This window comes from Cynocephalus volans, chromosome 6 (assembly GCF_027409185.1).
Source record: "Cynocephalus volans isolate mCynVol1 chromosome 6, mCynVol1.pri, whole genome shotgun sequence".
NCBI classification, from domain to species: domain Eukaryota; kingdom Metazoa; phylum Chordata; class Mammalia; order Dermoptera; family Cynocephalidae; genus Cynocephalus; species Cynocephalus volans.
In genome coordinates, this window is record NC_084465.1 from 345,098 (window position 1) to 371,516 (window position 26,419).

At 47.7% G+C, this 26,419-nt stretch overlaps 1 protein-coding gene across 2 annotated transcripts in view; it reads left to right on the forward strand.

Annotated features, from left to right (window-relative positions):
- VIPR2 (vasoactive intestinal peptide receptor 2) overlaps positions 1-26,419 on the forward strand; it is a 96,254-nt gene that overhangs the window by 40,157 nt on the left and 29,678 nt on the right. Inside the window, exon 5 of one of the 2 annotated variants that reach the window (XM_063100164.1) lies at positions 23,632-23,729. The exons of the other annotated variant lie outside the window; for it this stretch is intronic. Coding sequence (XP_062956234.1) covers positions 23,632-23,729 — 98 coding nt within the window. The remainder of the gene's footprint in view (positions 1-23,631; positions 23,730-26,419) is intronic. 2 annotated transcript variants of the gene reach the window in all.

The window sequence follows — 26,419 nt, forward strand, 5'->3', positions numbered from 1 at the left end:
CCTCCCCAGGTTCACGCCCAGCCCTGGGGCCAGGTGGGCTCAGCCTGCGGTCGGCTGCTCCCGTGGGCAGGTGGGAGATGGCCGGCAGCGTCTCTCCGTATCTTCGCAAGGAAGGATTGGGGGTCCCACCCCCGTTTCCATAGGATCAGCTGCGGCCCAGGCGTCCGGGCTTCCCTGGCCGCTGCTGCTCCGTCCACTGTCCCGCTGGTGGGCAGCACAGCTCAGTCGTGGAATGAGGCCCATGCTGGACCCGGCTGGTGGCAGAGGAAGCCTGCGGGGCCGGGCAGGCTCCGGTCCACAGCTTGGGGCCATCCAGCTCCCTCCTACAGTGCCTTGACCAGTGTTCACATACCAGGAATGACCCCACAGCCAGTCCTGCAGGCTGGGTGCTCCGCCAGCGCCCCTCGCTTCTGTGTGGCTGATGCTGGAGCGGGCTGAGCGGCAGCGGGGGACCCCTCCATGTGTGAGGCTGCTGGGTCTGGGCCAGCTCCTATATTTCTTCACCTGAGTAGGGAGGACTTTGTCATTGGATTAGATAACTCTTAAAATCCCTTCATTACAAAATCAAACCAAATAACATGAGTCACTTGTGGAGCATTTACTAAGCATCAGGCAGTGTGCTAGATTCTGTGCACGTGTTGTCATTTAATCCCCAACAATCCGTGAGATTCAGGACTGTTGTCACCATCATGTATTTTACCATGGGGGGAAACAGACTCAGAAAGAGTAAGTGACCACAGTCTTGCCACTGGCACAAGGAGCCAAACAAGCCATCCTGAGACATTAACCACTGACTCACGTGCGGGAAGGACTGTCGAATCCTGCTGATGCCGCTCCAGTCCTGTGACTCCACGGTTCTGTGCTTTGATGTGGGCTTCTGGGGTGAAAACAGTCCCCAGGGAGACCAGGTGTATGGCTTGGGTTCCCTGGTCTCAACTGCTCAGATGAGGGAGAGGACAGAAGGGGACTGGCCGACGCGGCAGTCATCAGGCACCGTGTCCGACTGCTGCTGGCCACAGAAGGAGCTCGAGGAGCAGAGAAGAGCTTCACTGCTGCCCAGCGGCACACGTGGCATACTCCTCACCAGTGGCATCTGTGTGTAAGTGACGCCCTTCGGGGCTCAGGAGGGTGGAGTTTGTCTGTGACCCTCCAGTGGGGATCCTGTGGACCTCACTGAAAAGCTGCCTGGCCTGGCCCTCTCTCTCGATTCAGGAGTCGAATAAGGAAGAAATAACCCACCTGGAAGCGTCTGCACGCTGGTCCTCCTCTTCCGTAGTGCAATTACAGATGCCCGCCTGGTGGCAGCATGTGCGAGGGCCGTGCTCTGTCCTGCTCGTTTAGTGAGCAGACGCAGGGGCGCCTGGCGCGGTGTCCTCCACTCTCCTGGCTGGGATCCCCAACGAGGAGTGCCCAGTACACACTCCTTGCCGTTCTGTAACTACGGTGAACTCTGAAACCCTCCTTAGTTTTTTCCGGTGCTGGTTGCAACCTAATGTTGACTTTATGACTCATTAATGAGCCTCGATCCAGAAATTAGCCTAGAGAACTTCCAAAATCCCAGCACAGGAACACTTGAGTTAGCAACTGATAAATGAGCCAGAAGACGGGTACCAGGTGGAAGCACGGGGAGAGCAGATCGTTTTCTGTCTTCTTGGGGTGAGGACGTCGCAGAACCAGATGACGCTGGTGTTCCCACAGCATGTGGTTTACAAGGCCACGCAGGGTTTGAATCTCGGTAAGAGGGGTGCTGCCGCTGGGGAGCGGGCTTCAGGCGAAGGGCTGAGTACCGGAGGTCGGAGGTCATGCTTCGCTGCCGAGGGAAGTTTCCGTCCCACGCGACTGTTAGGGGAGCGGCCCCCACGCTGCCTGCGGGGACATGCCTGCCTCCTGCCAGAGGCCAAAGGCCCCAGGACCGAGCTTGCCCTGAGTTTGCCTCGGTTTGGTTGACCCTCCCCTGTGGCCACACAGGAGTTTCTCCATCCCGATTTCTTCTCACTCGCTTTGCTCTTCCCTCCCCGACCTCCCCTCCCACACCACTGCAGCGTCCGCACATGGGACACTTTGTGTCATAAGATGCAGCCTGTGCCCTCGCTTGGGTGTGGCATGCAGCCGGTGTGTCACCATTCGCTGTTAGGCTCCTGTGTCCTTTGTGGGGCAGGGAGTAGGTTTTGTTCTGTTTCACAGATGGAGAAACATGTTATAAAGTCCTTGATGACTTTCATAGGTGTCCTAGCTGACGAAATCACTAACAGTCACCGAACATCTAGAATGTGCCAGTAGTGTGAGTTGTAAGGACAATTACCATCATTATCAAGGACCTCCTCTGCCCTAAACACTTTGCATGTCACTGTGTAGCTTCACACGCAACGCTACGGGATGGAGCGGTCCCCGTCTCACAGCCGAGGGGAGCAGGCGTGGAGGGGCCGGGATCACGCCTCAGAGCTGCTCCAGGCCGCGACTGCAGGCGCTTGTGTGGCTCCGGAGTGGCTGCTTCAGCTCGTTCTGCGTCTGCTCCGTGGTGCTCTCCCCACCCCACGTCTGGATGCTCAGTACCTTTGACCCAAGAAATCCCCACTCAAGACTCAGTCCAACTTGGGGGGTGCTGTCCTGTCCCTCCCTCACTGGGCAGAGGGCCTGGAGCAGACTGTCCCGCATCTCCTGTGGACGTCCCATGTGTTGGTTTAGGCACTGGCTCCCCTCTGTGGTCCATCAGGGTCTGGCTGAGGTCCAAGGCATGGGGACGACGTGCTGGGAAAGGCAGAGAAGAAAGACCAGAAAATCCACAGGCTCTTGCTGGCTGGCTCTGAATCCTGTGTGCCTCGCAGTTATGTCCTCAGAGCTGGCACCGCCGATCTCAGCCGAGCCCGAGTCCAGGCAGTCACGGCCACCCCCCGGGGTTGCCACAGCCTGGAGCCCTGGGCAGCACGGAGGACACACAGGGCCACTCTGCTTTTCATTTGTTTGTTTAGAATTTGTGTAATAGACCTGGACTCACGGCAGAGTTCCGCTTTCTTCACGTAAGACACATGTTCACAGGTTCTGAGGACCAATTGCTGCTGTCGTAAACCTGTCTCCAAGACTCTCTTCTGCGTGTGTTACATGATTGTCACTAATTCTATCAATGAGTAATAGTGCGTCCATCCTCTCTGCCCAGCACTGTGCCAGGTCCCAAGACAGAAGTAGCCCAGTCTTGGGGGGCAGGGCTTGGGGGGTTCAGCCGATGGCCACAGCTCGAACAGGGCTGCAGGTGACCTGGACAGGTCCTTTGAAGAGGAATAGCATCCGGGAGACTGAACTGCACGCTGACCCCCTCGGTGGCCAGAGCTATTCCAAAGACTCGACAGAAGCTGTGAAACCACCGGAGCCCCCCCACAGCTGCTCTGGGTGCAGAGCCCCCGCGTGGCTTTGTCCAAGCCTTTGCTTAGGAAGGTCCCTGCAGCCCCACCTCGGGAGGCCACTGTTGCCTTGGTCCGAACAGAGATGTACCTTCGCTGACTAAGTTGGCTTTAGTCAGCGCAGAGTTTGCTTTTCACGTGGCCCCTGTGGGTAAAACAAGTCACACGAACCTCTGGGCTTTGGTTGGCAAATATTTCTCCACAGGCCTCCTCCCCAGTGCACTCACACACACGTTTCCAAGACGATGACACCCCGGCGTCCTGTGTTCTCCACGAGACTTTCACCAGTTCCTGTGGGTTGTTTCAGGTTAATTAATAGGCTAATTTTTGGAGCAATTTTGTGTTTACAGAAAAATTGAGCAGAACGGACAGGGAGTTCTCATACACTCCCTGCCGCCCCTTCCCCTGTTATTAACGTCTTTCATTAGTATGATACATTTGTTACAGTTGACTATTTTAATACAAGATTGACACATTATTGTTAACTAAGGTCTCCCTCTTGGCGTTGGACACTCTGTGGGTTTGGACAAATGTGTAGACCTGTGTCCCCCATTACAGTTCATGCAGGGAATCTTCACTGCCCTAAACATCCTCTGAGCTCCGCCTCCTCACCCCGCCCTCCCAGCCCCTGGCAGCCACTGATCTGTTTACTGTCTCCATAATTTTGCCTTTTCCAGAATGTTCTATAGTTGGAATCGTACAGCATGTTAACTTTTCAGATTGAGTCACCTGTTTCTCTTAAAGAAAAAAAAAAGGAAACAAAAGAGTAACTGAGGCTCCTCGTCATGGGAGGCTTCCTGGGGTGGGACGATCTCAAGGGTTGGGTTCTAGGTTCGGTTCTAGCTGCGGGTCCTCCAGCTCACCTCTGGTCTTGCTGGAGCTCAGGTTCCTGTACGTACAACAAGAACAGCAGTCATACTCAAGTGGCTTTCCTCACAGGTTGTTGGGAGAACTAAAAAAACCAACTCCTGTGTTATGTTTTACACGAGGGGTCTTCAAAAAGTTCATGAAAGATTCATATTATCTTTTAGTTCCATTTTCCCACTAACTTTTTGGAGGGCCCTGGTAAGTTGCACACACTCCACCATTGCTATGATAACTTTTACAGTCTCCTGAGCTGCATGACTTAGGCCAGAATACGTGGACCTTAAATGATATTTTGCCAATAACTTGCAAGAAGAAAAATTCGACTTGCTAACATTTTTACAACAACGTATTATAACGGGCCTCGTTCCGAATCCTGAGAAGATGTGGAAGTCTTGGGAAAGGGCTTCAATGGCCCTCGCTGCCCTGGTGCCTCAGGAAGGAAATGGAATCTTGGGTGTTTCCCAACAAAATAGTTTGTGGTTGGAGCTCCAGCCTTCTGCTTTTTAAGGCAAGAAAAGCCTCCTCCCTGCCTCTGAGACAGAGGCCGTTGGGCCCAGAAGCCACTGAGGTCCACACTGGAAATGTCTGAGTATCTGACTCTTGATGACAATGTATTTTAAAGAACTGTCATGTGTAATGAAATTCCCAAACTTGTGGTTGTAACATGTGGCTCTGTTAGAGAGCATCTCACCTAGGAACGCCTTGCAGTGACAGATGCCTGCTGGGCTCGTGCCTGCGGTGGACCTGGCGTCACCGTGCTGGCCTCGTGGGATCAGTTAGAAACGCAGTCACTCAGTCACTGTCCCTGCCCGCACTGGCGTCGCAACAGCTGTGATGCATCCGTGAGGGGTCTGACACTACAGCAAGTCCTTCAGTGACTTTCAGCGTGATTAGCTGCACCTGCGGGAAATAGCCTGTGGGCCTGAAGCTTAAACAATTTGAGGGACCTGCTCTAAGAAACAGAATACAACATCAAAGACACAAAACTAAATTTAAAGGTGAATTTTAGGGTGAAAAGGAAATCACAGGTTACCAAAACCCAGGACGCTGAGGTCCGCTCCTCTGAGATCTCTTTAGGCAATTTACAGAGGTTTCCGTGGAAATGCGTCCTGGTCACAAACCTCCCAGCCCTGGGTTCCCTCCATTAGCTTCATGGTGAATCCCCTCTGGACTCATCGCTTTGCTCACGAGGAAACTGAGGCCTGCAGAGGCCATGGCCTGACAGCTGGTGCCGCGTCAGGCCTCGTGGCTCTGGGATGCCCTTTTTCTGCTTTGTCATGCAGGCTGTTCAGCTCCAGGGTTACGTTTGCGGCCAGGACTCGTGCCTTAGGTTTAAGAACAGGAAATCCGTTAAACCAGTTCACTGGAGGAAAAAGTCAGTTAAGCTGTGATTGGCCCAGTGTGGCCAAATCAGCCGGCTGGACGGGTTTTCAAGTCATCACCCAGGTCGGGTACCTGGAACAGTAGCATTTTATCCACGTGCTGAGCTCAGTCGTCCCCCCTCGCCTCCTGTTGGTGAGAGAGAAAGTGACGTCTGGGAGCCGCAGCCTGCTGGCCCCGACCCCCTCCAGTTGCCTTAGGAAAATCCGGGAGACGCATCAGGGTCCGAAGCTCAGACGTGCACAGAGCCCCAGACGGTGGTCAGCTTTAAATACGTTCCGAAGGACTCCTTGTCCTCTGGGTCGGGACGGGCTGGCCACATGGGAGAGCGATGGGGAGGGTCTCAGCTCCTGACATGCTGAAGCTTATTCACGTTGCTGTTCCTACGAGTTTCCTCTGCTCACCCCGACGTAACCCCCCAGACGCTCCTCTGCGGCATCTCAGGGAGAGCCCAAAGGGCTTCTTGAGTCAAGATGCCTGGTCAAGTATTAGGACCAAAGTTGTCAAGAAGGGTGGCCGCGATGTCCTTCGGGATTCTCGGGTGGAGGACCCAGCACTGCGGCCCTCGGCCTTCCTGACGGGCTCTGCTCGCCAGTTTGTTTTCTGCCACTGGACCTCGGTCTCCCCCCTCTCCTCTCTATTGTGAGGATCACATGACACAAGGGAAGCGGGGCTTCAAAACCGTAAAGCTCCACGGTTGGTGTCGGCCACGCCAGGGATGAGAGGTGAAGTCACACCTGCTCCTGGAGCTGCCAGTCCCTGCAGCATGACCTGGTGACAGTGGGCAGACTGGGCCCGTCCTGCTGAGGGATGGGGAAGGAGGGAGACAGGGCAGCCTGAGCAGAGGCCACAGCACAGGTGGCAGGGAGGGGCGGGAGGAAGTCTGGGCACAAGGGCGGGTGCCCCACTAAAAGCACAGGCTTCACTCAGAGTGGGAGTCCCCTGTGAGGGTCTAGGAACAAAAGGTACATTTCAAACCCACCTACTGAGTGGACCAGCGACGCTGGAGCTCAGCTGCCTCTGGGTCACCCGGGCTTTGTAGAGAGCAGGCTTCTGGCCACACGCCCAGCAGGGCTGTGGGAGGCCTGAGGGTTTGCGCTTGTGGCAAGTTACAGCTGATGGTGAGGCGGCTGGTCTGGGACCACACTCTGCGAACCGCTGATGCAGATGATGATGTTGTGTTCTCAAACCTGGATGCACCAGCATCACCGGGGGCCTTTTAAATGGCACCAGTGCCCAAGCCCAGACTGAGGCCCATGAACAGGGTCTCTGCAGGTGGGGTCTGGGCACCCAGCACCTCTGACCCCAGAGCCCAGCCCTACAGCAGCAGGCTCAGAGCCCAGGGGTCAGCTCAGAGCATGGATCACGTGTGCTTCAGAGTCAAGGGGGAGGAAGAGCTGGGCTAAGAACAGTCCTTCCCGAGTGCATAGGGCTGCCGACTGCAGGCAGCACGTGGACATCCCGATATTTCTGTTTGTATCGGGAACTGGGTTGGGGGACGTGGGAGGGTCGGGTGTCAGAGGCCATAGGCTATGGAGGAAGGGGCACCGTGGCACATTAGGTCTGAGCTGCCCAGAAACACACAGGGAGAGACGTTGGGAGGCTGGTGGGCACAATGTCTGCAGGTGCAGAGAAGTCAGGAGATTCTAATCCGAAAGTCATCAGTGTCCTGTGACCATGAGAACCACTGGCCAGCCGTGATCCTGCAGGGAGCCTGTGCAGAGGCCACGCAGGGCCCAAACCGAAAGTTCTCAGGGAGGGAGGAAAGACAGAGAGCGGTTGAGGTCTGTGGAACCCAGACAGGGCTGGGTGGATGGAGGGACCCGTAGCACCTTCACCAAGTGGAGGCAAATGCCCCCCAGAGCGCAGGGCACAGGCAGAAGGGGCCGCAGGAAGGAGTGCGCAGCAGCGTTCGTGGAGGACGTCTGCAAGGTGGACGGTCCTGAGCCCGGCTTCAGACTGCGGAGGCTGGACCCCAGGAGATGGGAGGAGGGACCCAGAGCAGGGAGACAGACAGACACGGGGGGACGGGGGCACAGAGGGAGACTTTTCCCAGCCTCCGGAACGTGAGACAAATAAACTTCTGTTGTTTATAAGTTACCCAGTCTGTGGAATTCTGTCCCGACAGCACAAAACAGACTGAGACACCTGCTTCCACACAAGGGCAGATCGAATGTGAAACCCAGTCACAATATGATTAAAGATATAATTAAAGGTTTTCTCTCAGATGATAGTGAAAAACTTAAGTGGTCTGCAGAAAAAAGCAAAATGTATGTCCCACAATAGATTTCCTCCATTTTTTTTATCCCCATAACATCAAACGAGGCTCCAAAGTTACACAATGAGTAGGTTTGGGTGTCAAAAGAAAATTCAGAGATTTCCTGATACAAACATTTTATTGAACAGAAACAAACTGCTTGTGAGTGGGGAGACTTGACAGCCAAAGGTGGTAAGAAGCTCATCTCACGAAGGTCACAGTGAGGTCTGCAAACCGTGGAGGAGGTGTCTGACTCTCACAGGTCAGACCGAGGGCACAGAGGCCACCTGGATCAGCTGCCACGTGCTCAGTCGCCCTTACCAGGAAATAAAGCTCCAGCATCGTTCACAGTGGGGACGACGGGTCTGTGGCTCTTGCTGAGTTGACGTGAGCTGCTGGCTCAGAGGCAAAGGCCGGTCCTGGCCTCCATCGTTACTTTTAACAATGATTCCCCTGTAGATCATTCTCTCAGTTGGACCCAGAGTGCAAACAACTCTTTAACGTTACAGTCGGCTACCACATGTTCTGTGAACACGAGAAGGTCACAATAGTGTCTTTGGATGACTTTTTCATGTAGTTTTCATTGCTTGATTCTCATGGAGATCACTGGCTGCGTCGGTGGACGCTCCGGTGGATACAACACAAGAAATAATTTGAATAGTACCATTAGGGGATAATACCCAGGGTCCGAAGAACACCCTGAAGCCACAGGGCCCACTTGTCTAGATTTAATCAACTCAAGTGGGTTATAATCAGATTCAGATTTTACTTTTCCAAGCCAGTCTTCATTTTTCTGGATAATGTGTCTTTGTGCTTTGATCTTCCTGAGTTATGTACATAGACACAGGAAGACATAATACACGCTCCACATTTAGCTAGTAAATAGTCTAAGGCCATGTGGTTGTCTAATACAAATCTGGGTAGAGAGTTTACAGATTATTGCTGTAATGGTAAAGATTTTGCAGTAGACAAGGTCCCTTCCAATGAGGTTCAAGGGCTGCCTTTTGTCGGTGTCTTTTCCAACACACAGAGTCTCCAAGTTCTAATGTATGGGGCACGTGGCCTTCTGTTGGAAGCAGATCACAGAAAACCTCTTAGATCTGGTGGAAGTAAGCCTTGAATCTTGCCTAGTGCCTTACAGTACTAACCATGTCGTGATTACTTAGGAAAAGGTAAACATAAGGTGTTTCGTCTCAGGAGGTGGTGTTGCAGGTGAACCTCCCCTAAGCCAGGCCTCTGTGTGGTGTGAGCAACCTGGTATTTAATAAGAGACACTTCTATGGAGACAAAAGAGAAACAAAGGTCAATAGCTGGAACAAACTCACTTTCTGAGTTCCGAGACAGCCAGTTAAGATGACTTCTAGACTTGAGCTCGAAGCATCTTCAGACGCGGAGTGGGCGCGGAGCTTCAACCGCGTGGATTCTCCTGGCTTGCAGTTTGTGTGTCTCTGGTGATGTCATCAGGTGCCCCAGTGAACTCTAAGTGGACCACGCAGGAACAGGCGTGAATGTCATCACACACGAACTGTTGTGGTGATTTCTCTGCAGTCTGTATTAAGTTGTCCAGCGTCAACTTGCAGTCTTTGGTGACAAAGGCACTTTTAGTTTTCAGTGTTTCCAAATTAGTAGAGTAGAAGCAAATTGAAAATGTAAGATTGGAAAGTCATAGACATTGAAAGAAAACAGGAAAACCCAAGATCCAGTGGCAGCTTAGAGGTACGCAGTGAAGCCTCCAAGACATCGAACAGGGCTGGAATCTGATAACAGGGGCGCTGTAGTTTTCTACTGAAACGCAATTTTTCTCTGTATAGTTACTCCAATTTCTATCAAAGTTAATCACAGTAAGACTAATTTATTTGCAAAATAAGTCTATTGTCATTAAACTTGGACTGAGTACTTATGTAACTGCAGCAAGAATAGTGATTCTGTGTGCATTCTCAAACATGACACTCCAGTCGAGGTTTTGGTAATATCCAAAGGGATTATTGGCTCCATAAAGTCAACCTTAGTTCCTTAAAAGTGTCTGGGAATGAAGAATCTCAGATTAGCCTTTTCAAAGCTTCTCCAAGCAGAGAAACCAAGCCAAGGACTCGCCCGATTGTGTCCTCTTACAAGAACAGATTCTTATTGAATCTATGTAAATACCTAAATTGTCATGAAAATAAGAATGCACAATAAGCATTTCTGAATTCCAGAGGCATCAGGTAGGGAGAAATGCTAAATGCTTCATACCATTTGTGAAAGTGCACTTTACCAGATGACTTTAAGCTATAGAAAGCTTGAGAGGAGACAGAAAAGGAGCTCTTTACGTCTGGGAAACAAAACATGAAAAGAACCAGCAGAGTTTCGGACAGAAAGTCATCCTCATCCGTTCCTTCAGTCTCACGTTATTAATTCTTGTTCTGCTTGGCCTTGGCTTAGCAGTTTTATAAATCCATTAGAGTTCTGGAAATTCTTACAATGGTATGTTTTAAAGTTATCAGAAAGCTGTACTTAGAGTCTTTTCCATGATTCTTCTTGCAATTTTGTATCATAGTTTCTTGTACAAGCTCTCAGAAAAAGCAATAACTATCTGTGGATGGCCAAAGACTTCATGGCCGTGGTTAGAGGTTTGATGAGAGTTCATTATTAATAACATTTTAACATAATAACTAGAATTATGATGACAACATTATACCAGGAAATATCAGATTTCCAGGAATTTTGTACAGTTTCTGGAACACATATTAATAACATGTATCCCATACAAATATAACATTAAGTAGGTTAATCATCACCTGTATTTGACAATGCTTCCCATGCGATTTAATACATCAAATAAGGCTAATTAATTTCACCTTTATTTGACAGTTCTTCCCATGTGAATAAGCCTAATTACATTAACATTTTTGGTTTTATAAGGTCAGAGAACAAGTTCTTTTGAGATTTTCCAGGGACTCTCTAGAAAATCTCAAAGTTAGTTGGAGGTCAAAAAGATTTCATTTAGAATCTGATTTGGGGAAGTTGGTCAAAAATATAAAAAGATTTAAAATGCTTGAATAAATAGGATCACAGTTATCCATTTAACAAAGTGACAATTGAAGATTTCAAAGGCAGATATAGAAAGTTACATAATTGTTTTAAAAAGTCCTTAGGTCTTTTAATAGAGATGCTTAAGTAATCAAGGACCTGATAAAGACAACATGAAGCACAGGAAACTATTTGGATAAAACACAGAATCTTTATTTCCTAGGCAGTTTACTCAAAAGGCAAAGAAAAACCTTTCGTGATCTCTTATCACAAACAGATCAATACCCTAAGAAAACTTTCAACAAAGAGAAGACCAAAGTCTAGTTTCACATCAGTGCTTTTTTTACATTAATGCTCATTTTTAAAACCCTTCTAAATCAGTTTAAGTCAGTTTGACCACACAAGACTCTCTCTCTCTCCTCAAATTCCTGTATATGTTGATTAACTGCCTGTCAAGCCAGCATTCTGTAGACTGGCAAATCTGTGAATATAATTTTTCAATGTGGCACAGGACATGTTTACTAACAGACCCAGATAGCTTTAGTTCCTCTGTCCAAAAGTGAGTAAAACTATGTTCAACAACTAATGTTTAAGTATTTTATCTTATTTGCATTTACAGTGATTTGATTCATTTGTTTTTCACTTGCTGAAAATTTTTGTAACATAGAAATAATTTGACTAGTAATAAAAGTTTCGTGTCTGCATTATATCTAATGCTGACAACTCTGAAGGTGTATCCTTTTTTGTTTTTTTACTAAACCAATAATATTCTTATTTACTAACGATTACTCAAATCACATGAACTTGGGCTAATTTATATTTTTCTGAGAGTTTTAAGAATACCTAATTTACATAAGTGCTTATTTTTCTTTAAGCCAATTAAGTAGAGCTCTTTTACAGATTAATTTTAGCAATACCAGATAGAGTTTGGATATGTCGTTCCCCCTAAAGCTCAAGTCAAAATCTGCTTCCCAACTTGGCAGCATTGGGAGCTGTTTGAGTCATGGGGGCAGATCCCTCATGAATGGATTAATGCTCTCCCTGGGGGTGTGGGGGTAGTCAGTGAGTTCTCTCTCTATTAGTTCCCACAAGAGATGGTTGTTCAAAAGACCCTGGCACCTCCCCTCTCTCTCTCTCTTGCTTCCTCTCGCCATGTGATCTGCTTGTACCCACTGGCTGCCTGCCACTTTCCACCATGAGTAGAAGCAGCCTGAGGCTTGCACCAGATGCAGCTGTCCCAGAATTGTGAGCCAAATAAACTTCTTTTCTTTGTAAATTACCCAGTTTCAGATATTCTGTTATAAGCAACAGAAATGGACTAGCCAGAGGTTAAAAAAAAATTACACATACATAACATCATAAACATACAGACAGATGCAAACAGAGATCTTATAGCTTTCATTTTTAAATTTTAACCATTTGTCAAGTACAATAATACAAAACTCACTAGTTTATAAAAGAATAACTGGAGTCAAATTGTGTTTCTGGCAGATAAAATAAGTTAAAGTTGTCCACTTAGATCACTAAAGCATTTTACTAAAGATTTTTTCATATGCACATGTAAGGATTCTTTTAGAGAGTTATTTTATCTCTTAGAAGCTTCTGCATACCTATCAAAGTATACATTACATTGTCTCTGAGAGGTCAAGATCCTCTCTTTTCAAGGGCACCCTCATTGCAGACTATCTAAGTAAAGTTACCCCAAGGTGGCCATGGCAGTTCCAAATTATCCTTTTTAAAGTCCACCCATTTTTCCAAAAAGACACAAGATCCTGGTGTACAATGGGTTTTGGAAAAGGTGGAATCCATCTTTGTCTTAAATTCCCTAAGACATCCTAACCATGAGGTGGTTCTGTTTTTCAACAGCTGTTACAGAACACAGGAAATTAGAAATTTCTTCCACTTCTGAACACAAATGGAGGACCTTCCAAGAAGTTTCAACAATAATTGCTCAACAAAGTGGGAGATCTCAGCACAAAGAGAGTGGAGCTCATATCCCAGAGAGACTTACCATAGAACTCTATGGTCAGTGCGATCGTAGTGAGTGCAGTGGGCTCCGTGAGTACCAGTACCTGGTTACTTACCAACTTCTAGGCTAGCTAGTTGGGGGCAGGGGGCAGGGTGAGTCTTCTTTGTCTCCCACTTCTGACACCAAAAATCTGTCAAAAGAAAATTCAGAACAAATATGAATATTTTATTGTGTGAGAAACAAACTGTTTGCAAACAGACTTCAAAATAAAAGTGGTAAGAAGCTTGTCTCATGGAGGTTACAGTAAGGTTTACGTACTTTAAAAGAGGGAGTTCATAGAGCTTAATTCTTATTGGTTAGGATTAGTTACTTAGACCATTGCTGATTGATTACAATGTGCTGAGTCATTCTGACAAAGAAATAAGTCTCAAGCTTCATTTTCAGTTTTAGTGAGTAAATTGGTCTGTGAATTGCTGGGCTGGGTGTGAGCCATTGGCTCAAAGGCAAAGTTCAGTCCTTGCCTCCATTTTTATTTTTACTTAACAGGGCTAATGGGAGGATCTTAAACTTTTCAAAAGGATCCACAAAGGCAACATGTAGAAACTAATGCTTACATAGAATAAGTGGCTTGTTATAGTGAAGCCTGGATTTGACCACAGTCTGTCTTACTCCCAAAGACAGACTATTAAAAAAACAGCTAAATAATGTATTCTCTGCTTGATTTTTCATAGACATGTAGATGCTCCTATTCCTTGCCACCTGCCCTTCCAAAGTACCCCAAATATTTACAAAATAAATGAGTTATTAACTTCAGTTTTTCTTACATGTTCTCCCTCCCTCCCTCCCTCCCTCCCCCCCCCCTCTCTCTCTCTCCTTAAAGGAAAGCACATTTTCATAGATATCTAGTCATAGAATGATTTTTAGTAGGATATTATCTTAGTCCATTCAGGCTGCTATTTAATACCATAGACTGTGTGGACTATAACAACAGAAATTTATCTCTCATAGTCTGGAAGCTGGAAAATCCCAGATCAAGGTGTTGGCAGGTTCTGTGTTTGGTGAACAGTCACTTCCTCATAGACAACCATCATCTCACTGTGTCCTCACATGGCAGAAGGGGTGAGAGAGCTCTCTGTGTTCTCTTTTATAAGAGCACTAATCTCATCATGAGGTCTCTATGCTAATGATACAAGCACCTCCCAAAGGCCCTGTCTCCTAATACAATCACTTTAGAGGTTAGGATTCAATCATTCACAGTTTAGGTTGTTTTAAATATCTTGTAATTTTAATTAATGAACTTGTGCACAAATCTCAAAATCCTGGGTCAAAGAACCTGAATATTTTTAATGTTCATAATTATGTACTCTAAAATGACTTTCAAAAAGAGATATGTCAATGTTTGTTCCCACCAGAAATATATGCAAACACCTATTTAGCTAACACCCTCACTGTCTTAATCAGTTCAGGCTGCTATAACAAAATTACTTAGTCTGGGTAATTATAGACAACAGAAATTTATTGTTCACAGTCTGGAGGCTGGGAAGTCCAAGATCAAGCAGATTTGGTGTCTGGTGGGTGTTTGCTGTGTGTTTCAAAGATGGTTCTTTGCTGCAGCATCTCACATAGTAGAAGGGGCAAACAGGCTCCTTCAAGCCTCTTTTGTAAGGGCACTAATCCCATACTGGAGGATGGAGCCCTCATGACCTGATCACCTCCCTGAGGCCCCAGCTTTTAATACCATCACCATGGGTGTAGGTTTCAACATTATGAAGTTGTTGGGGAACACAAATATTCAGACCTATGCAAAGTTTCATATATTTTCAATTATCACCAACTTTATAAACAAAAAAATTTAGTATTTTAATTGCATGACTAATGAGACTAAAAGGTTTTCCTAGGTGTATTATTAACTTGTTTTTTGTTTAGTTATGGCTTGTTTCCTTCCTTTTCTGTTTTCTGGGATTTTTCCTCCCTCACTCACTGTGAGAGCTCTTTATCCACTAAGAACTTTGACCTTATTTTTGTTGCAAATATTTTCCCCCATTGCTCTTCAAATTTTAAGATATATTTGGTAGTGCAAATACATTTTTAAACCTATTTGCCTTTTTTATGGATTTTTCTTTGCTTTTATACTTTGGCCTTCTGCACTCTAAAAACAGATACCTGGTCACTTGTAATTTTTGCTCTTATTGTATGAATTTTTTACATTAGTTCTCTAATCCACTTAGAATCTGTTTGCATAAACTCTGGTAAAATAAGGACTAATTTTTTCACCTAGAAATTAATCAGCTCTCCAGGAATCACACTGACTCAGCTTTCCTTCCCTCACTGTGTGAAAACCCACCTTCATGGTGCAAGAGATCAGCTCAGCTCACAGCTGTCTCACGAGACCCGACTCTGACGTTCCCAGCTGCATTCCCCACCCAGCTGAACGTTCATGCCTTGTCTTAACTGTTTATTCTACCAAATAAACTTCAGGATTTCTATCCTCCCCTAACCCCATGAAAAACCCCGTGACTTTTACTGATAATAAATTGAGTCTTACCTGTTAATGTAGGAAGAATGGCATCCTTGGAGAGTTGAGTCTTTTCCTACAAAAATGAGGTCTGTTTCCCTTTTATATAGATTTCTCTTCTATTGCTCAGTGTTTTAGTTTCCTAACTTTAGGCCCAGTATGTTTTTTGTTAAGTTTATTCCTATATATTTTACCACTTGTGTAGCTATTTTGAATGAGACCTGATTAGACCTTCTTGGTAGTTTTATTCATTATTTCTATTGTCTTTTCTTGATTTTTCTGAGGATGCTCTAACCCCGTCCACACGCAGCAGTTCTGCTTTTCCTTTTCTAATGCATAAAAAACTTTTATTTTCCATGTTTTATTTTATTGGTTAAAATTTGAAAAACGTTTTGTGGAATAAGCAACAGTGAAGATTCCTGACTTTAATGGGGAAATTTCTAGTAAGGGCTCTGAGTCCACCCTCCCCTGAATTATATGCATATTGTCTGTCTGTGTCCACATGTGCTTGTGTGAATTTTTTTCTCAAATTAAGGTTCCATGGCTTTCCTTAGATGACCCAACAGCTCTACGACCCCAAATAACTTAGACTGTTGTCACAGGGTTTCATCATTCCCTGTGGTGCTGCCTGTGCCTAGAATCAATTGACCTAACTAATGAATTCCCAAGAAATTATAATCCTATTTAATTAAAAAATGAACAAGGATAAATTAATGTCTATTGAGATGAGCATGTTTTCGTTTATGTATGGGTGTAATAGATTGTATTAATCATAATTATGTATCATCATTGCATACTGGGGGAAACCTACTGATTGAGATCTATGTGTATGTGTTTGTTTAACCTACTTCTAAATCACTTTTATTTTATTCTAGATATCTTATTTTGGATTTTTCCTTTTGCATTTTTAAGTGAGATTAGTGTGTAGTTTTTGTGTTCATTTTTATCATTTCTTTCAGTACATTATCTAGTTTTGATGACAGTTTCTTAAATAAAATTTTATTCCTCTCCTTTATTTGTTTTTGTTTTGGAACAATTGTTACATTCCAGGAATAATTTGTTCCTTAGAAGATTGAAAGAACTCACCTGTGAATACTGTGGGGTTCAGTGACATTTTTACAAATTATATTTAAACCAACTTTTAAAAATTGTTTTCCCTGGTTGTTGGTGTTCTTAGGTTTTCTTTAAATCTGTTCTGCTAATGTTTACAGCTGCAGAGTCTAATACCCATTTTTTGAAGTTTTGACTTTGTTGGCACAGAGTTGTATGAGGGCACTTCAAAAAAGTTCCCAGATTTGTATTATCTTTCAATTCTATTTTTCTACGAACTTTCTGAACTTTTTAATTAAATGTATGAGTGTGTGTGTAAAACATATCTTCTATACTAGCCTATACAAAAAAAAATCTATCTTGTGGATTTATCATCAATCTAACGATTTTTTAATTGCTTACCTCAACAGATATTTGTTTCCATGTGCCAGCAGTGTCCCAGGCACTTTGGACAAACGTCAGCTAATTAAAAAACAAAAGCCTGTGTTCACAGAGCTTGTCCTCCAGGAAGGAGCTACTTTCTGGTTCTTTCATTTTTGTGCTTTTGGGTTTTTGTTGTTGTTTATTTATTTATTTTGCTTTATGTGGCTTATTTTATTATTTTTCTGGCTTCTTTAGTTAACTGTTTTATTTTCTTTTTGATTAACAAAGGCATTTAAGGCTGTACTTATGCAACCAATAATGTCACCATTTTGTTTATTTTTCAAATGAATTTACTGTTTTTCTAGTTTTAATTTTGTTTTTGAGTTTGCTTAGAAAATAAGCTGACTATTTATTAAGTTCATTGGTCCTAAATTTTATGACTATATGTACCATATTTTATGAGCTTTGACGACTCAAGATTTATATCTCTCTGGTCGTTTGTTGCTGCTCCGTTTATGAGTGTTTTCTTTCCTGCCAGTGTCATTACTCATTCATCCGACGAATACTCAGCAGCTCCCTGCTACAGTCTGGGCAGCATTACTGTGCTTTCTGGGGCTGTTCTTATATTGTGAATCCAGTTTACCAAAGACTTGGGGACACCTAAGGCTCTCTTCATTTGGCTTCTCAGGATCTAAAGAGAAGATTCTATCCATCCATCCTCTTATGAACAACTTTTCTAATATTTACAGGCTTGCTTCTCACTGCTAAACTCCCCTTTTGGACAAGGAGCAGGTCAGGGCCTTGGGTTAGAGTTGGGCATGAGTGTGGATCTGGATTATAAGAGCTACTCAGGAATCATAAAGAAGGAAACACGGGACTCACCGGAAAGACAGTGCCAGGAGGCTCCACACTGAGCATTTCCTCTGAAGGCCCCACGTGGAGCGGGCACGCTCTGAGGGGCCTGTGGAGGCAGAGCCTGGGAAGGTCCTGGGTCCTAGAGGCAGGGCCCCCTGTGTAGACCCTCTGTACAAGTTCTTAAAACCCAAGACAATTTAGCCACCTCAAATGAAAGTAGGTTTAACTTTGCATTGAAGATGGAAAATTGTGCACGGCTCCTCAGCGTCCATCTTCTGGACATCAGTCCTTACCACAGGAGCTTGGGGAACGCCACGCAACCCAGAGGAACCTTAGATGTTACTCATGCTGCTCCTGCAGCAAAGGTCCTGCTTGTTTCCTTGTGATTTGGCTCGTTCCCTTAAAAGCCCACTGCAGGAAATGTGCTATGGTCGGTTGGCTGGTCTCAGTGCACCTCCGTTTGGGTTGTTTTGCATTCTGTTCCTGACAAGACCTCCCCAGCACAACACCTGACTCAAGTTTCCAGTCACCGTGGGTCTGCTCTGCTCCTCCAAGGGCCTAACAGAGGCAATTTGCAAGTAACCAAATCAAGCTTTTTAAATGATTGGAAACACGGTATGTGTACGATCTAAACCAGCTTTAAACAAACTAATACAATCTGAAATGTGGACATTTCTGTATGGGGACACAGAAACAAAAATTTTAATTCATACCTGTCTCGATTTCCGGCTCACTTGTCGCCTCCTGGGGTCCTGGGACAGTCCTGTGGTGAGAATACAGCTGTGGGGTCCTCCTCTTCGCCTCTGCTGTGTTCCCCAAGACACCTTGCACAGTGTCTGGAGCAAACTAAGGGCTCTATAAATGTGTTAAACAGAATAAATTAAATTAACCAATGATACCAAACATGCTCAGCAAGAAATGCAAATCTTAGAAGATTGGGAGTGAACAGCTCCCACTGCAAACCACCCCCAAATGCTAAATAAAACATAGCAGTGATCCTTTAAAATGTAGAGCTGGGATTTCAAGAAAGTAAGAAAATCTCAAAAGAAGAGCAGGGAACCAGAGCGACAGGCGTGGGGTATCATCTCCCTGGGCCGCGGGTGAGGAGCCAGGCACAGCAGCCTCGTGGAGCAGACGCAGCGACACCTGGACCAAGACCTGACCGCAGAGACGAGAGGGAGCGTCTTATCTGCCTTTGCTTCCCATGAGGGACATGTTAAAAGTCTCTCCGGAGACTCTGCCACCGTGGGCCCACCTGCAGGGTGTCTTCCTGTTTATGGGATCTGCCTGGTGCAGGAGCCGGTGAGCTGAGACGCGGACGCCAGCTGTAGCTGCCGTGGGCGCCTGGCAGAGCAGACGGGTCTGCTCTGGAAGGAGGCGTCTCTGCCCGCACCTCATGGCCTGGCTGTGGAGCAGCTCCAGACAGGAGCCCACTGGGAAGAAGCACCGTAAACACAGGCAGCCGGTGACACACCGTAAAGTTACACCCAGAACTTCCGATCATGAAATCGTCAGGCACAGAATATGAACAACTACATTTAAAACGGTTTTTTTTGTTTGTTTGGGAAGTGGGGGGGTTGAAAATATGAACCAGAAACAAGATACCCTCAAAAGGGCCTTACATGGAGGAAAAAAAGTAAAAATAGACCTTCTAAAAAAGTGAAAATCAAGTAGATACATTAAGCAGGCAATTAGATACCGATGAGAAGAGGATCCTGGACTGGGGGGTGGATGCAAAGAGCTGCCCCAGCTGCAGCCCAGAGAAGAGCAGGACAGAAGCAGACCAGGTGACAGGCTGGGGACACGGGAGGCCAGCAGACCCCCAAACGCAGCCTCAGCGGAGAAGACGGGCTCGAAGTGCCCACGTGCTTCAGGATCTTTGTGAGCAACCATCCTCAGATTTGGAGAACCTGACAGCCCCAGACACAGTGAATGAAAAGAAACCGACAGCCAGACCACTGTGGGCGACGAAAAAGCGCCAAGGAGCTAAGGACCTCAGACATTCAGAGAGAAGAGACAGGACCTGCTCAGAAATGAGGCAGAAAGAGGAGTGTTCAGAATAACAAAAACTGGCGGGACCCACGACCCTCATTCAAAATGCCTGAAGAATGTGCTTCGGGGGAAGATTAAACAGAAGCAAGAATGAGGATCAAGAAAGAAAAGGTGAGCAAGATTTAAAAGGAAAAGGAAAACGTGGGAAAACCGAAGCAAACGCTACGTATTTAACGCCAGAGTGAACTTTGGGAGAGGGCTTAAGACACGGTCGGTGGCGGGTGATAAAAATGATGTGAAGTGTATGTGCAGAGTAAAACTATTTCACTAAAACGCGATGATCAAAACAGTACCGAGACCGCTCAGGGACACCCGGAGGGCGCCCTGCCGTGTGCCGTGAACCTGCGACAGCGATGACACCAGCCTCGGGGCCTGGCTTCCGGGCCGAGGGAGCAGGCGCGGGGGCTCCCCGAGGTCTTTATCCCACCGCAGCTCTGTTTCTGGTGTGTGTCTTCATTGCATTGTTTTCTGTGCTCTTGGAAGGTTTGAAGTTTTCCATTTTCTGACTGTTTGGCCCAAACTCTCGGCACAGATGAAATGACAGGAAGCTGGTGTGCCACCTTAGTCCTGTGTCTCATGCCTCACTCAGAAAGGAAACGGAGCACGGACGAAAGCCTGCGTTAGTGGCCGCGGCGCTCGGAACCTCGGCCGCGCTCGGCTCCCTTCGTGGAGCTAAGCTGGAGGGTCTGCAGGCCCGGCCTGGGAGCTCTGCACCTGCCGCGGCCACGCAGGCTCCGCTGTTTCTCCCCACTCAGGTCCCCACAGCCCTGCCAGGGCTCTGTCGTGGGTGCCGTCGCCGTCTTTGCTGATTTAAGACCCACGTCGTTGCAAGGATTAACCAGGGAGCAGAGAGGTACCAGCCACGCAGCACACGCTGTGCAGTGCAGGGGCCTGGCTCTGGAGGAACCCAGCCTTCCCGTATCGAAAGGGCATCTGCTCCTACGTAGAAACTGGTCACTTCTGCAAACGGGGGGTCTGGGGGGAAAACATGGGGTTGGGGTCAGACGGCTTTGCTGTTGATGCTGAACACTCAGGATTTCTCCGATGGGTTGTAATTAGTCCTCGTCCCCTTAAAAGAGAAACACGTGTGAAAAGAGTGACTGTGTTAAAGGGCCCAGGTTACAGGACAGGAACTGAGGGACTGGGCTCCACTCCGCCTCGTGGCTGTGGCTCTTGGCAGTTGGGACGAGCTGCTTCAGACCCCTGAGCATCGGTCACACGGCTGTGGGGACAGGGACAGTAGTGCTTGTATCTAAGTATCAAGTGCTGGGATGTACCCAATACTTTCACACTGTTTATCTCCCTGCTTTTTGATTTTTGAGCTGTTACCGTTCACTTTGGGGAACCCGCGGGCCAGCTCCCGAGGTTAGGGCCGAGGAGCTCGACCCGGGCCTGTGCGGGGAGAGCCCCTGCGGGAGGCGCTGGCCACCGAGAACCTGCCCTGCCCACGCGGGGCCACAAACCGGCGCTCGGGGCCCTGGCGAAGCGTCTGCTTTTTCTTGGCAACTGTAAGTGACAGCATTAACTTGGGGACTGTCTTTTGTCCTTCTCCTTGGCTTCGGTGGATCTTGGATCTACAGGAAGAACTTCAAGGTCTTGCGGGTGCTCCGTTCAGTTACTTCTGCTGTGACGGAGACTTTCCCTGCAGTCGCAGCTGTCAGATCTCGCCCTTTCTTACCAAACGTGCCCTTCCTGCTGTCACCGTTTCTCTTTCTAGTGCGAAGCCATGGTATTTTCAAAATCCTGAAATGATCAGAGCTATTGTACGTTCTTGAGATTTAAAACATCCACACCAAGCCGAGCATTTTCTTGTTGAGAGAAAATGGGAACACGCTGAGATGAGAGCGTAGGTCCCGGGTGCCAGGAGGGCGTCGGCCCATCAAGGGCTGTGATCTTGTCCATCAGTGGGAGGTCAGCTCTGGGCAGGGCATAAGGAGGGCCAGCCCCCCCGTGTCACTGTATTTCTGTGCAGCTCCCTCCACACACCTCGTAGCCAGAGGTCCTGTGTCGGGAATAAATCCTCCACAACAAAACAAAGCTGACAACTTTTGAGCAGATCAAAGTATCTGCTTGTTCTTCCTCCAAGTGGAGTTAAAGTGTGAGAATATGCGTGTGTGAGAATCAGTTGTCAACCTGGGGGTGGTTAGGTGAATGGGTAGTCGTGACATGGTCTCCAGTGTGGCGGTGGAAATGCTCTCACTGCTTTGTCCAGTGCGGTGGCCACTGGCCACCTGTGGCTTTGAGCACTTGAGATGTGGCTGGTGCAACTGGGTGGCTTGTGTTTTCGTCTCTAACACACAGTGGGTCTGATGATTTTGTTTCGGAAAAGGGCTCTGTTGTTCCAGAGGAGTTCAGACCTCATGGCTCCGCACTCCCTGTGTGTCTTCTTCCACTACTCAGTAAGTGCGACCCTCTGGAACGTGCTACTGCAGGGACCAGGTGGGCGGGAAGGACAGTGCCCCAGCAGCACCACAGGCCCAGGCGAGGCCCAGGGAGACCTGTGTGTGCTCCATGGTGGAGGCCTGGCCTGCAGGGATCCTGTACCCACCCCTGAGGAGTGGACACAGACTTGCCCGGTCTCCGTGCAGCATGTACATCCCTCTGGATTACACTGTGCAGATGGGTACAGCTTGCTGCCTCTGCCATGGTGCCAGCGCTGGTCATGCCCAAGTCCCCACTCACAACAAGCCTGCACTCTGCTGATGTGGGAGCTGCTAGCTCCACCAGTTTTCCTGTGTTCAGTCCTTACCCTCGACCCCGTCCTTGAGGGCTCAGTGCCTGGGGTGGACTCACTGCCCGAGAACTGGAGGGCTGCCAGGGTGAGGGGCAGTTCAGCGGGGGGCTCAGGTCGTAAGACTGACACACCCCCTGTAAGATGTGGACACCAGAGTGTGGGGTACAGGACCCTTGCAACCCACACACAAGGGCTGAGGTGGGTGTCCTTCCTGTCTGCTGTCCAGGCTCCATCCACACTTGCTCCCCTGGGATGTCACTGCCCATGCAGTTTCTCTTGCTGCTTTTACACCAATGCCACGTCACAGACACTGGTCTTTGTCACTAAGATTCACAGCAGGTACCAAGGCATGTGGCCATAAACCCAGCATGTGCTGGAACTCCCAGTAGACATTTCTGGCCCACACCCCCTCCAGGACAAAACCTCGGCCAACACCTGACACGCACACGCCCTTCAAGGTTAGGGAGGGGAGAGGTTGTTAGGGGAGGTGAGGCGGGGGTCAGGGGAGGTAAGGACGGGATTCTTCTTGTGTAGGATTCCCTGTTGTCATAGAGCTCCCAGCTGTTCAGTTGTGATGATCACCACTGATCCCTCCTCTGCCTGATGATATCGTGGACACTAAAACTAGGAAGCATGAAGCCTGCTAAACAGAGAAATGTTGGGGAAATAGAAATCACGGGTGTCGCAGCTCAGCCGCTGGCTCTTTTTTTTAGCAGGTTCTCTCATCTGGGGGCCTCGGCATTGTGTCTGTAAAGCCACATGGTTCCTAATGTTCTCAGACATGTGTTTCTGCTGGAGCTTGTCGGAAAGTGTCACCCGGAGGCCGAGTGTCCCTGGGAGGCCGAGCGCGTCCTGACAGCGCTGGCCCGGGGACCATGATGGCGCCCCTCTGAATGTGAGTCGGCAGCTCCTCCGTCCCTTTGCTTTTCCTTGGTGCTGGTAGGTCATCTTTCTTCCAGACAGAGCTGCTGTGCAGAAGTGACCCAAAGTCACTCATAATGAGCTACAAGAGAAAGGCGATGTTCAGTGTGGTGAATACCACCCTTTGGTTCACAGTGGAGGTGAAAGTGTAAGAGGAAGCTGCCTGCCGGCTTCCAGGAGGGGAACGAGGCTGGGATCTCCAGAGTGCTCCCGTTGTCCGATGCTGGCCAACCACAGCTCAGACATATTTTTCTTTCTTTGCAGATCACATTTTATGTTCTGGTGAAGGCCATTTACACCCTGGGCTACAGCGTCTCTCTGATGTCCCTTGCAACCGGAAGCATAATTCTTTGCCTCTTCAGGTGAGGAGTGAAATGCGCGATTCTGCAAAGAATATGAGAAGCAGAGGTTCCGTTTAGCCCTTTTGGGCACCTCAGAGGGGACAGATCAGGTCCTGCCAGTAGGGCACCCTCCCTGTGTGCTAAGCCAATAAAAGTCCCCTGGAGAACCTAGCATGAAACAGGATGCCGTCACTTAGGATTTTGTTTAAATACTCTGCATTTCTTATGTGAAGAGATGGTACTGACTTTGGGCAAAAATGCAGTTCAGCTGTTTATTAAACGCTCAGCCATTATGCAAATACCTGTAGACAACAAGCAGCGCGATCTTCCCCTTGCCCTCCAGGAGCTCCTAAGTGCTGGCTGTCAGTGCTCTACTGAGAGGTGCTACCATGTATTAATAGCAGGAAGTGAGGCATACTGCCTGGTTTCAAATCCTGGGTCAGTCTCTTAGTAGCTGTGTGGCCTCGGATTAATTACTTAACCTCTCTGTGCGTCGTAAGACACGGATACTAAGGGAGCCTACCTCAAAGGGTGGTTGAGAGGGCTCGATGTGTTGGTAGATGTTAAGGGCTTACAGAGCACGTGGCATATGATGAGGGCCCATTTTTCCCTGGTACGGAGGATAGATGTCCCCTGCCCACCTGAATCTTCAGTGGGTCTCCTTGGTAGCTAATGACCACATTTCTCAGGTGGTTGGTCAGGGTTAGCAGGTAGAGGCTTTGGTCCCAACGGAAGTTTCACTCTAGGAAAAGGTAATAAGTGTAGGAGGATTAAATATGTGTCCTGAGCATCATTAGCACTGAGTAAAACGGGTGGCATCCAGGTTGTTTTAACAGATATCGCCACATATCCATTTCTCTCTGCTAAATTATGGTTCAAATACTGCCCCGTATGTCAGATAAAATCAGTGGTATAACCAGTGGAATATTTCCGGAACCTGACGACAGCCCAGTAGGAGACCCGGACGTGGAGGTAAAGTGGATGAGTCGGGAGCACAGCCGCGCTGGAGCCCTGCGTGCCATTTCCAGGCATCGCAGCTGAGGCTGGTGACCCTCAGAGAGAGCACGGCAGTGTCTTTAACCAGATCTGCACTTTGAAAAGCGGGGGAAGACCTGTCATATTCGAGTTCCTAAGAAAAATCTGGCATAATATTAATATTTGTTCTATTACCCTCTGTGTTTTACATTGTGTTTTAAAATTTCAAACTGTTAAAGAGAAAAAAGAAAGGAAAATTTAGGCAGGTAGGCTGACAAAGGTAATTAAATTAGAAAAATTTCAGCTTTTCCTGTGTTGAACAATCCACATTCTCGACACATGTCAGTTTCCTGCATCTCTGTGCAGCCTGAGGTGTGTGATTAGCCGGCCTTGCAGTATCTGGGGATTGCCACACATATGGACATTGATCTTCTGAGAGAATTAAAAATGATTTTGTGGATGTCGAACAAAGCCTCCTACATATGGACATCATTAGTCCCCTGCCGCTGGCACTTTTCAGTTGAGAAAGGGACATGTCTGCATCGAATGTCATTCTGCTGTTGACTGAATGTGTGATGTTTGCTAGAAAAAGCACAGCCCTCAGCTGTGCTCTCACCTCTGTCTGTCGCAAGTGGCATCAGATGCCATGTTCCTGGAGAGCTGGGAGAGTGGTCTGATTCTAAAATCCACATTATAAGAGCAACACACTCATTGTCCAAGTACTTATACCTAGGAAACAGAGCTCTGCAGCCGTTGGACGTTTATTCTCCATAATAGCCCCCACAAGCTGAGAATGCACTGCATAAACATGTTCTTATTTTGCACACAGAGCAACAGGGCAACTTGTTTCTTACCAAGTCCCAGAGCACAGTGTAGACTCTGGTCACAAATGCGGAACCTGATTGTGCCTGGGAGTTGTTGCAGAGTGCTAGCAGTCCCCGCACCTCAGGAGCGATGGTAGCTGCCCTCATATGCTGTGCCAGCATCTCACAGGTGTTCGTCTCATCTAGTTCTTACACCTTCACCTGGGGTGTCCTGCCACTGCCCCAGCTTTACCAGGCAGAGGACGGAGGCCCAGAGAAGCTGCTGGTGCTGCAGGAGTGCTGCACTGGCGAGGCTCTCACCCTGGCCGCCAGCACCCCCCCATCCTGCCTGGCGCTGGTGTCCTGCAGAGTCCAGCTCCAGCCACCACCAAGGAGCAGATTCCAGCCTTGCCCATGTGGAAGCCACACTTTGAGCTAAATCCATCACCCACTGGTAGATCCGTACTTGGAAGTGAAATTTTTAAATGAGCAATGAGCAGTGATGGATATAGCTAGGCAACTTAGCAATGTGGATTGCGTGGACAACTTGCTAACTGGAACGAAGCCCACTCTGGGGAAAGACACGGGGGAGAGAGGGAGGGAAGGAGAAAAAAGGAAATAAGGAAGGAAAGAAAAGGTGATTTGAGAGATGAAGGCAGCCAACAGGAGAAGCAGTGGGTGATGGGACTTGCATCTGAGAACACAGGTCACAGAGGAGGTGGGGTGGCCGTCCACGCTCCAGCCAGGCCAGGATGCCACAGCAGCTCACATCACAGTGCAGTGGTCACTGCAGCTTTAGAACTGTTCCCGGGACACTGAGAAAAATTTAAATGATGTCGACTCTTCTCCCCTTACGGAGAGTCTGTGGAGGTGTTGCATACATTACAACAAACATTTATTAATGAAATACACATTCAGTAAAGTGGAACAATC